Source organism: Aedes albopictus, chromosome 3, assembly GCF_035046485.1.
Source record: "Aedes albopictus strain Foshan chromosome 3, AalbF5, whole genome shotgun sequence".
Taxonomy (NCBI): Eukaryota; Metazoa; Arthropoda; class Insecta; order Diptera; family Culicidae; genus Aedes; species Aedes albopictus.
This window is the reverse complement of record NC_085138.1, coordinates 188,523,362-188,536,304: the sequence shown is the minus strand read 5'-3', so window position 1 is coordinate 188,536,304 and position 12,943 is coordinate 188,523,362. Positions and strand designations below refer to the sequence as shown.

Genomic DNA, 12,943 nt, shown 5'->3' with positions numbered 1-12,943 from the left:
GAAAAGATTAAATTTTTACTGGAATTTTTTAAAAGATTCTTGAACTAATTGTGAAAAAGGCCTTAAAAGCATTGCCCAAGGAATTTTTGAATGATTTTCTACAGAAATTATTAGAGGAATTTATGAGGAAATCCCTGCAGGTATGATTACTAAAGAAATGCTTGAACAAATTCTTGAGAAATCCTTGAAAGGACTTCCAAGAAAAATCGTATGAGGCAGTGCAAAGGAACCCTTGAAGAAGTTTCTAAAAAAATCTTGAAGGAACTCCAAAGTATTCCTCTGAAAAAATGCTGAAGAGAACATGTGCGAATCGTTTGTGGATATCTTTAAGAAACTCTTTATAGAGTTCTCGGGATTACATAATACTGAAGAAAATCCTTCAAGGAATTGAAGAAGATGTTTCCTAAGGAATCGCTGTTGCAACTTTCGCAGAAAATCTTCGAGGAATTTGTAAAGAAGTCCTTGAAGTATTTCCCAGATGAATTGTAAAAGATATCCAAGAAAGAGTTCTTGGAGCTCCGCACTTGAGAAAAAAATATTGATGAAATCGTTAGAAACATTTCGTTAGAAGTTTTGTGAAAGAAATCCGGACGAAACTGGTGTAATCGCTAAAGAAACCGTTAAAGGTATCAATAGAAAAAAAGCTGATAAAAACCTTGGAAGAATTCCTAAAGGATTCATTGAGGAATTGCAGTAGAATCTCTTGGAGCAAATCTTGTGAGAATTTTTACATCATTTATTACAATTTTTGAAGTATTTCTTCGGATTTTTTTTAATCTTTTTCAGTAATTAATTCGGAAACCCGTTACAGATTCGTTAAGGAATATCTTTAAACATTAATTTGAGAATCCATTCGGCTATTGCTCTGAAAATTTCCTTTGACGATATATTTGATTAATTGTTAGGCAATTCCTTTGGAAACTTCTTCAACTAATTCTCAGAAATGCTACAAAAATGGTTTCTGATTTTTATTTCTACGAACTTCTTTAGATTTATATTTCTACGAAAATTCTGTTGGGAATTCCGTCTGCAACTTTTCACTGACTTTTTTTTGACAATTCGTTTGAGAAAACCTCTGGTAATAACTTTCGGAATAACTTTAACATTTTTCTGGAATCTTCTATGCCAGTAGGGAATTGATTGGGTAATTCTTTTGGCATTTTTTTTTTTGGTAATTTATTCGGCGAGTTTTCTGTGAGTTACCTGAAAAAAAAACTTTCAAATATCTTTTGGTGGTTTTTTTTTTTTGGCAAATTCTTGGGAAATGCTTTGATTGGATTTGATCCGAAAGTTCCTATAAGAGTATTCTTGGAATTTTCTCTGCAAAAGTTTTTGAAAACTATTTCGGCATTATTCTTTTGGAATTTCTCGGCAATAATGTTCAAAGTTGAATTAAGTTATTATTTTTGAAAATATCCTTGACAGAACTTTTTGAAATTCTTTGGGTTTGGAAATTTATTACGGGATTCAGCAATTTCTCTAAAAGTTCTACCAGCAGTCCCTTTGCTCATATACCTGACAATTACTATTGTAATTCTTTCAATAGCACAGCGTAACAAAAATTAACTTTTGGTCTGTCTCAAGAGCAAACTAATGTGTTTCTGACAGATTTTGGGCCGCTGTTATGTTAGGTACGATACAAACCACCCTGCAAAAATTGCATGCAAGTTTACATATTAACATAAAATGCTTCTCTCTCTCTTATTGGCGTTACGTCCTCATTGGGACAAAGCCTGCATCTCAGCTTAGTGTTCTATGAGCACTTTCACAGTTATTAACTGAGAGCTTCCTCTGCCAATGACCATTTTGCATGTGTATATCGTGTGGCAGGCACGAAGATACTTAATGCCCAAGGAAGTCAAGGAAATTTCCTTTACGAAAAGATCCTGGACCGACCGGGAATCGAACCCGTCACCCTCAGCATGGTCATGCTGAATACCCGTGCGTTTACCGCCTCAGCTGTATGGGCCCTCAACTTAAAAAATAATAAAAATATAAAAAAATAAAATGCTTAAATCTTTCAAATTTGATTTGATAAAACGAAATATTTTGCGTGAGTCGTAAATTTAGAAGTCAATTGACCATTTTACCTTTTAATTGCTTAAAAAAAATATTTCCATGTTTAACGGCTTGCAGTCAAAAAAGCCCAAAATCGCATATTTAGGTATAGCTCAAAATTGTGGCGTCCTGAAACAAATCTGAGCCTGGATTCGGATTCAGCGGCCCAAAACCTGTCAGAGACACATACAGGTACTATTAGTCGATTCGTTTGTAAATTTAAGTGGCAACTTTTAAAAGCTTCTTTGGTGATTCCTCTGTAAATTTCTTCTGATAATTCTTTATTAAATTTCGTCTGTTATTACTTTTGATGTTCTATGAGATACATCTTTGCAAATTAAAAATAAATCCACGAATTTACAACGGAACGACCGAGAAAAATCTCAAGAGAATTACCAAAAGAATTTCCAAAAAATTAAGATGATTACCAGAACAGATCACAAACAATTTCCTAAAAATGTATGAAGAAATTTCTATATAATTTCTAGGAGGAATTTCTGTGAGAATTGAAAGAATTCTTTTGTTTTTTTTTTTGAGTTTCTAAAGTATTCATTGGAGGAATTTATGAATCCTTAAATAGGCTTATTAGAGGAATTTCTAAAAAAAAATCTAGCAAAACACTCAATGCATCCCCTGGAGGAATTCCTATGGAATTTCTTGGAGGAATTTGTGTAAGAATCTCCGGAAAACCCTTGCAGTAGTAATTAAATAAATACATGAAAAAATCCTTGCATAAAAAGACCCCAAAAGATTTCTTGTACAAAATTATTTGTAAAATACCTGGAAAAATCAGTTTAGGAATGAATGAATGAAATCAATTGAAGAAACTCTAAGAGAATACTTGAATAAAATCTGAACGAATCTTCGGGCAAATCGCAAGAGAATTACTAAAGAAATCTCTGGAAAAAATCCTGAAGGGATTTTGGAAGCAATTTCTAAAGGCTGCCTTAAAGGAAATCCTTTAGAATTTTGAATAACCTTAGAACATTTCCTAATTCCTTGGAGAGACTTCTGGAGAAGTTATTTGTTTTGATAAGATAGGATACCTGTTTCTTTACTATTTAGCCATTTACGCTGACATTTTTATCCCACTCAAAACAATGGAATGAAGCGTTTTTGTTCTGTTTCTTATTTTTGTATATTTGTTAGAAGTGAGCACGGATTATATAAAAAATAACGGAATAATTCTGGAGGAATCAATCATAAATTCTGGAGAAATAGATTTTTTTTGAAGAGTGCCCAGAGGAATATTAGCAAAAATTCCTGAAGGAACTCTCGAGAAAACTCCTAGAGTTGATGGATATTGAAAAGTTCGTTAGAGAAAATCCAGAAGGATTTTTCGAAAGAATTCCTACAGAACTCCTACAGAAGTCCATCTAAAAAATTAATTTAATTAATTCAATTTCTTCAGTAGGAATCCTTGGAGATTTTGTTTAATTAATGGAGAAATCCTATGATGAATCTCTTAGTAAAACCTTAGAGAAAGTTCTTGAAGAATCCTTGAAGATTTTTTTTGGAAAAGGGAATTTTTGGTGGGATTTCTGAAGTAATCTTAGGAAGTAATTCTTAAAAAATCTTTAAAAGCACACTAAGATAAGTAATGAATGCTTGAGGAATTTCCAAGTTTAATTAAGAGGATTCTCTGAAAGAAACGGAAGAATGTTTAAAGAAACCCTAGAAGGGCTTCTCTTCCTCTGAGGGAATCCCGATGTAATTTCTTGGAAGAACATCTGGTTCTAAATGAATCATTGATGATTTTTTGTAGTATTTTTTCCTGGAATTTTGAAAGAACTCTTTAGATGATCTTCTAGATGAATCCTCAGAATATAATTGATAGATTCTTGAACTAATATTTCGAGAAATACTCGATGAAGCCTTTGCAAGAATCTGTTGAATTGCTCTGTAGTATTTTGAAAACATTCCTGCATGTCTGAGGTGAACCAGCCAAGGCACTGAAAGCCTCATTAATAAGGCTAATTATAATAATATCATTCCTGAAGGAGTGCTTTTAGAGGAGTACTGAATGATATCCTTGCATTTACAACTTAAAAGTTTCTTGAATACAAAATATTCTTGTACAAAATATAACAGTGAGATTATTCGACAGTTAAATGTATAGATTTATCATTGTAAAATATGTATATATTATGTAATTTTCATGGGGGCCTACCAATTTGCTTCCGCACCGGGCCCCCAAATTCCTAGCTACGCCACTGATACCGCAGTGCGAATATAGATTCGGAGCACTACTTAGTAGCTGTATGCATGCGCTCAAAACTTTCGACAGTTATCACCACGCGTCGAAGTCGAACGCCGCGACTCAACATCGAGCAGCTGCGTAACGTAGAAGTGGCTCATGACTACGCGCAGCAGTTAGCAGTGGCCCTACCAACGAACGGAAGAGCAGCTTGGCGCAGCTACACTTGAAGATGGCTGGAGGGATATCCGATCCGCCATAGGTAGTACCTCGGCTACAGCACTAGGCTTCGCGACTCCGAATCAGAGCTCCCCCAAACCGACGCGACTGTCGCCGGCGACAGCGATTTTTCAGGTGAGTGAACATTGAAGCCCTGTAGAGCATTTTCAAAAGCATATATAGGAAAAACCGAACAACGTTTTGCGCTGAAATTTTTAACGATTGATTGCTCACTGATGATAATCAATGGATAAAATTTTCAGCGTGTTTCGATGTTTAATCTTTCCTAATTGTGCTGTTGAAATTGCAAGGTTCGGCTTCAATGAACATCCGACTGAAAAATCGCTGTCGCGGGCGATAATCGCCTTGGTTTGGGGGACCTTCACAGAAACGACTGGTACGACGGCGAATGTGAACAGTTGAAAAACGAGAAGAATGCAGCATGGGTGAGAATGCTGCAACATCGTACGAGAGCGAATGAGGCACGTTACAAACAGGCGCGGAACAGCGGATGAAGAAGCGCCAGCAGGAAGAACGAGATCGCGAAGCGATGGAAGAGCTGTACCGCGCTAAGGACACACGAAAGTTCTACGAGAAGCTGAACCGCTCGCGCAGAGGCTTCGTGCCACAAGCCGACATGTGCCGAGATAACCACGGCAATATTCTCACGAGCGAGCGTGAGGTGGTCGACAGGTGGCGGCAGCATTACGATGAGCACCTCAATGGCGACGTTGCAAGCACCGAAGGTGGCGTGGTAACAGATCTAGGAGTATGGGCACAGGACGAAAGACTTCCGGCCCCTGACCTCCAAGAGATTGAGGAGGAGGTTGGTCGGTTGCAAAACAACAAAGCCGCTGGGGCAGATCAACTACCAAGCGAGCTTCTAAAAGCACTGGTGAGAGCACTACACTGGGTCCTTGCCAAGATTTGGGAGGAGGAAGTATTACCGGAGGAATGGATGGAAGGTATCGTGTGTCCCATCTACAAAAAGGGCGACAAATTGGATTGCGGGAACTACCGCGCGATCACACTACTGAGCGCTGCCTACAAGATACTCTCTCAAATTTCATGCCGCCGTCTATCACCGATTGCAAGAGAGTTCGTGGGGCAATATCTGTTGAAATTTACATTTCTTAATTTCAGTAACAATGTTATTTTCCGTGTAGGAAAATGCTGTCAGTTCCATGCTGGCAGAAAGCACGTGGTGCAGATTGTTGACAATAGTTAAAGGGCCAATTGTCAGACTGACTTCTGCCGCCAAAGCAGATAGCACACGCACACAGATAAAGTAAAGATAACCCTCAAGATAACTATCGCTAGAGAAATAAGACCGCGTAGGACTTAGGTCAAGTAGGTGATCCACCGAGATCATTCTGTAATTTCGCTAGAGCGTTCGCTAGAGTGCTTCAGCATTAGCTGTGCAACGTCTAGCAGATATTTATGCCAGCCAAGGTGTGGTAAGATAATAATAATAAATCTGTTTGATAGCTGATAAATTTTTGTTGAGAGTTTATCTCCGTGAAAGAACTCTCTTTTTGAGCAAAGGTCCCTGGAGCAAGAGCTTGGTGGAGATTTCCATAGTTCTTGTTTCATTCTATTGGCCGTATCATTCTGCCTTGTGTTGCCTAGAACTCGGCCTAGAAGGGCATTGGGTTCGGTACTACGGTGGATATTTCCACAGTACTGAATTCCATCTAATAGGTTGGTCGGTCCGGGCTCTTTCCACTGCTCTCTCACTTCAACAATATCAGGCTGGATTTATGGGTGAACGCGCTACAACAGACCAGATGTTCGCCATCCGCCAGGTGTTGCAGAAATGCCACGAATACAACGTGCCCACACATCATTTGTTCATCGATTTAAAATCGGCGTATGATACAATCGATCGAGAACAGCTATGGCAGATTATGCACGAATACGGATTCCCGGATAAACTGATACGATTGATCAAGGCGACGATGGATCGAATGATGTGCGTAGTTCGAGTATCAGGGACACTCTCGAGTCCCTTCGAATTTCGCAGAGGGCTACGGCAAGATGATGGTCTTTCGTGCTTGCTGTTCAACATTGCTTCAGAGGGTGTAATTAGGAGAGCGATGATAAACACGAGTGGGACGATTTTCACGAAGTCCGTTCTGCTGCTTGGTTTTGCTGATGTGGATATTATAGCTCGTAAATTTGAGACGATGGCGGAAACGTACATCCGACTAAAGAGTGAAGCCAAGCGAGTCGGATTAATCATTAATGTGTCGAAGACAAAGTACATGATGGCAAAAGGCTCTAGAGAGGGATTACCGCGCCCGCAACCCCGAATTACTATTGCAGAGGTTGAAGAATTTGTGTAGTTGGGCTCACTGGTGACCGCCGCCTACGGCACCAGCAGAGAAAAACAGAGATGCATTGTGGCAGGAAATCGAGCTTACTTTGGACTCCACAGAACTCTACGATCAAACAAAGTTCGCCGTCACACGAAGTTAACTGTTTACAAAACGATGATTATACCGGTAGTCCTCTATGGGCACGAAACATGAACCCTACGTGCAGAGGACCAACGCGTCCTTGGAGTTTTTGAACGGAAGGTGTTGCGTACCATCTACGGCGGAGTGCAGATGGAAGGCGGGACTTGGAAAAGGCGAATGAACCACAAACTGCATCAGCTGCTGAGAGAACCAAACATCGTCCACACCGCCAAAATCTGGAGGCTACGGTGGACGGGTCACGTCATCAGGATGTCTGATAGCAACCCGACTAAAATGGTTCTCGATAGTCATCCGACCGGTACAAAAAGACGTGGTGCGCAGCGAGCTAGGTGGGTCGACCGAATGGAGGGCGATCTGCGGACCCTACGCAGAGTGCGGAACTGGAGACAAACAGCCATGGACCGAATGGAATGGAGACGGCTACTATGTACAGCAGAGGACACCCAGGCCTTAGCCTGATCGGTAAGGTAAGTAAGTTATTGATCGATTCTCATACTTCGCGTAATGTCCTCACTGGAACAAAGCTTGCTACTTAGCTTTGTGTTCTGTGAGCATTTAGCAATAAGAAAGTTCGAATTTATAAAGCTAGGTGTTGTGCATATCGGTGCATCAAGTAGCTCTCGAGAATATCTACAATAATGTTCAACAATGAGCGAGCCCAAGGAATGTGATTCATTAACTTAGTAACAATAGCAGATGGAGCCGTATCTTTTTTATTTGTATCTTTTATGTATCATTCAGTTGGCATCTTATCAAGGGAAGATTGAATCGGTCATATTAATATTTGAATGACAACTTTGTTCGTAATTGCTACTTATGTACATACATATCTACTACGCAAAAGTCGAAAAATGTTTTCAAATATGGTCCTCTTATTAAATACGATTTATTTAAAACTATGTGGTGCTTTACTAGTGAAGGGCAACGGGTGCTGCAGTACCAAATACAAATATATTCTACGAGTGTGAAAAAGGATTTCGTTCATAAAGGTGTGTGTTTAGCATCGTAAATATTTGCAGTTTTCTAAAAGCAACAATAATAGAGTATGTATGACGGGGTGTTAAAGAAGGTAAATGATATTTCTGCACAAGTAATTATTAGAATAAGATAAAAAGGGTAAAATTCTCTTTGCCTGGCTTATATCGATGGACTCCTTTCTCTCAGGGGGCTGCCAAGTAGTCAAAAAAAAAAAATTAGTCTATTCTTGAATGATTTCTGTAAAGCGCTGTTCAGAAGCTACGTTGACTCATTTTTGGTCATCTCAGATCAGACTCTTCCCCCTTGTAGACGTTTTTCCATTAAAAATTTGTAAGGAGCGTATAGATTTTGGCAAAACACAAAGTTTGCCGGGGACAGTTAGTAAATTATAATTGTAGAACTCAAAATGTTAAGTTCTGATGTGTTGCCTCATATTAAAAGTAAAACTCTGCTGATTTTTGTTGGTAAATATTGCATTGATTCTTAGATCATTTCATAGTAGTCTTCAAGCTGTAAACACCCTATTTAATTAAGTTATTTCAATCACATACCCAAATAATATGATACACATAAAACGCCACCTTGTAATATAATTTAAAATTACGTCTACCGAATAACTTAATACTGGTACGAAAATGAGCAACATATAAATTAAACATTAATAGGAAAAATGTTGTGCAAAGTTATCCAAAAAGTCTTGTTACTACATTCGTAAGATACGAGTATTTCCGAACAACTTCTATGTTGAACATTTTTATAAGCCACAATTGTTTTGCGTCAGTTCTGACAAAATTTGTAAAAATGCATGAATCTACCTTAGCTCTTAGCTCACACTTCCAACCCAGTATCGGAGTGCTTTCCAGACTTAACCAATTGTTTCTCCGCATCGAGTTTGGGAGTTTCTGTCCGCGTGTGCCACACCAGCACTTCGGTGCACTTGTTCGCCAGTGGTTGCATTTCGTGAACGATGGTCAGATGCCGAAGGATTTCACTTTCCTGGTAGCCCCGCTCGACTTCGTAGCTGAACTGAGCCTGCGGATTGTCCCACAGTAAATCCGAGCTGATTGCAAACCCGGCCATATCCAGTGGGAATGGTCTTTCCGGGCGCCACGCGCTATTGAATCCAAGGACTATCTCGTCCCGGTTGAGGACCGGCTTTTCGACCATCAGGCCACCGACCAATCCAACGGGCCAAACGCCAACCTAGAAAAAGGATAGAAACTGTTTATTGCACCATTTAGCATTAGTTACCATGGGTCATGTTGCACCATTTTCTTGGATAGCACAATCATATCTATTGTACAAGTAGAGATCACCAAAATGTTGCGTCGACAACCTGGAGCACCCAACAAAGCTGGTCCTCACAAGTTCTAATCTCATGCTTCCACGGATCAATCGATAAGAAATGACCATTTGAATGAGGGCTAACTTTTTTCGAATGTTACTGATATGCGATTATGGGCAATACCTAGTGCCTTACCTTATTTCTCTCGATTTTCGAAATCTCCGCAAACAACTCGGTACTGTAGGTGTTGTCGTCATCCATGAAGTACACAACGGAATGCCTTTCTCGCCCGCCGTTGTCCGCCATGTGCTGTCTGACCCATTCCAGGGCTTTGTTGCGTTGTTCAACGCCACGAGGCTTCAGCCAGTTGGGATCTTTCCCCTGGAGCTTGAAATTGGCCGGCGTTTTGGCAGACAACTGGACACTTCGGTCCTGCAGGCCGCTTCGCATCAGTAGATTTGTGACCAGATTGGAAGTGTGCTCGGCATCCTCGACTATCACCCAGAATACGTTTGGCACCAGGCGTATCACGTGTGATAACCTAAATGTGTGTAAAGGGGAGGTTAGCATATATTTCCGCCCACGTCCTTTCAACATCGTAATCAACGCAAATGGTTTTATGGGATCATCTTTCCTCTGATTAGCTACCGGCTACCGCATTGTAACGCATACACACATACCTGGTCAATTCGGCCTTCTGCACGGGCCTTGCGTACGTTGGCGTTATGGCATAGATGGTTGGTCCCTTGTGGTTGGGAATGAACGCTGCCCTGTTATCCTGGAGGGATTGCAGCTCCAGTGCCGCTTGCTCGGTGCTATCACAGCCTCGGTTGGAGCTTAAGCTATAAATTAGCAGAAAGCCTAATATCACTAGCACAGCGTAAAAGTGCTTTGTCTTCATGCGTATTTCTTGATTCATTGTGATGCTATTCTTATCTGGACTAAGGTAAGCTGGCGATTTAAGTCGATTAAAATAAGAATAAAGCGATCTAATACGAAACTTGAAAAAATAATCTACGTGGACGGGCAGAAGCTGCACTTGTATAGATGGTTTATCACATCCTTTTTTTGCTATCACTCAGAAAAAAGTAGTTTTTTACACAAGTGAGACTGATTGCTAAATTCTATCGAACCTGGTGAACCACGAAAGCAAAATTTTGTTTACGTTTCTTTTCATTGATCTTTTTCATGAATGAAAACGTCAAACCCGCTTCAGCGAGGCAGAAATCGATAGCCAGGGCCGCACCTACAATTTTCAGGGCAATTAAATTTAAAAGCAGCATTTGTTTTCGAAGTAAAAAAATACCGATAATATTGAAATCAAATTAACGTTAGTTATTCAATTATAAGTAAATAACTATTTACATAATAATTCATCATTACCAAGATTTGGGAGGAGGAAGTATTACCGGAGGAATGGATGGAAGGTATCGTGTGTCCCATCTATAAAAAGGGCGACAAGTTGGATTGCGGGAACTACCGCGCGATCACACTACTGAGCGCTGCCTACAAGATACTCTCTCAAATTTTATGCCGCCGTCTATCACCGATTTCAAGAGAGTTCGTGGGGCAACATCAGGCTGGATTTATGGGTGAACACGCTACAACGGACCAGATGTTCGTCATCCGGCAGGTGCTGCAAAATTGCGGCGAATACAATGTGCCCACACATCACTTGTTCATCGATTTCAAATCGGCGTATGATACAATCGATCGAGAACAGCTATGGCAGATTATGCACGAATACGGATTCCCGGATAAACTGATACGGTTGATCAAGGCGACGATGGATCGAGTGATGTGCGTAGTTCAAGTATCAGGGACACTCTCGAGTCCCTTCGAATCTCGCAGAGGGTTACGGCAAGATGATGGTCTTTCGTGCTTGCTGTTCAACATTGCTTTGGAGGGTGTAATAAGAAGAGCGGGGATAAACACGAGTGGGACGATTTTCACGAGGTCCGTTCAGCTGCTTGGTTTCGCCGATGATATTGATATTATTGCTCGTAAATTTGAGACGATGGCGGAAACGTACATCCGACTAAAGAGTGAAGCTAGGCGAATCGGATTAGTCATTAATGTGGTGTCGAAGACAAAGTACATGATGGCAAAGGGCTCCAGGGAGGAATCACCGCGCCCGCCACCCCGAATTTGTATCGACGGTGATGAAATCGAGGCGGTTGAAGAATTCGTGTACTTGGGCTCACTGGTGACCGACGACAACGACACCAGCAGAGAAATTCAGAGGCGCATTGTGGCAGGAAATCGTGCCTACTTTGGACTCCGCAGAACTCTACGATCGAATAAAGTTCGCCGTAACACGAAGTTAACCATCTACAAAACGTTGATTAGACCGGTCGTCCTCAATGGGCACGAAACATGGACCCTACGTGCAGAGGACCAACGCGCCCTTGGAGTTTTCGAACGGAAGGTGTTGCGTACCATCTACGGCGGAGTGCAGATGGAAGACGGGACTTGGAGAAGGCGAATGAACCACGAGCTGCATCAGCTGCTGAGAGAACCAACCATCGTCCATACCGCGAAAATCGGGAGGCTACGGTGGGTGGGTCACGTCATCAGGATGTCGGATAGCAACCCGACTAAAATGGTTCTCGAGAGTCATCCGACCGGTACAAGAAGACGTGGAGCGCAGCGAGCTAGGTGGGTCGACCAAGTGGAAGACGATCTGCGACGCAGAGTGCGAAACTAGAGGCAAACAGCCATGGACCGAGTGGAATGGAAGCGGCTACTATGTACAGCAGAGGCCACCCCGGCCTTAGCCTGACCGGTAAGGTAAGTATAATAATTCATCAACTGATTTAACTCCGTCATAAAGAACCTCGGGAAAAGTTCTTCACCGAAAACTCCCTTCCTCGCTCCCTTCAATATGTGGGCTTGTTCACAAATGTCATAACGCTGGAGGGGGTGGGTGGGTGTCCTTCATGGTGTTACCATAGACTAATTTCTAGACCTCGATGTACCAAAGAAAACGATCAAATTTTCGGTGACCAGTCCGGTACCCAATAAATATTCATAACCGTGTATTTTTTTCCGTGTAAATTAGAAATCCTCTACATAGAGATAAGCGGAAGTTACATATGTCGATTCGGCAACGCTGTTCATTTTGTTTACATCAGCTGCCAACACTTACTGCAAAGCTAGATGTTCAAACTTTGTGCGTGACTTCGTAGTGGTTCAAGTTGTTTTGTTTACATTTTCTAATTATGGTAGATTTTTTTTTTCAAAATTTTGAAAAAAATAGCGGAGCAATCGATGAAATCTGAAATTTATTGCAAAGTGTTAAGCTAAACATATCGGCAGAAATGAAGCAAGAAGCAGCAATGAAAGTTTTTTCGAGAAGTGCAGCAACAAAAGTTTCATCATAAGCTTGAGCTTTTGAAAGCAGAATTAATTAAATTCTATCTTTTTACTAAACTTACATATACCGTCAATTTCTCTATATTAAAAATAAATAATTTTAATTTATTTAGTTCGGATTGCAATACTGTTCAATCGACGCCTTCTTACGAACGATCAGCCTGTTCATTTGGCTCACACTTTGACAGTTCTTTCTGCACGATTGGCTTACAATGGCCGCCTCCGCAGATCTCTATAATGTAGGATTACTAGTGTAAATGGCCTTTTGTGTATTTTTTTTTAGCGTGTTACACTGATCTGACAGCTCTGTCAATAAGGGACTAAACATAAATTACGTAAAGTGAGTACCGA

At 40.7% G+C, this 12,943-nt stretch overlaps 1 protein-coding gene across 1 annotated transcript; it reads right to left on the bottom strand.

Annotated features, from left to right (window-relative positions):
* Positions 1-7,651: 7,651 nt before the first annotated feature.
* Positions 7,652-10,520, bottom strand: LOC109429162 (galactosylgalactosylxylosylprotein 3-beta-glucuronosyltransferase I). The gene is made up of 3 exons (XM_019705027.3): positions 9,898-10,520; positions 9,413-9,758; positions 7,652-9,135 (listed from the first exon to the last, which is right to left on the bottom strand). Exons 1-3 carry the CDS (start codon positions 10,134-10,136, stop codon positions 8,761-8,763), a joined length of 960 nt encoding a protein of 319 aa, XP_019560572.3. The 5' UTR covers positions 10,137-10,520; the 3' UTR covers positions 7,652-8,760.
* Between the last annotated feature and the right edge of the window lie 2,423 nt (positions 10,521-12,943).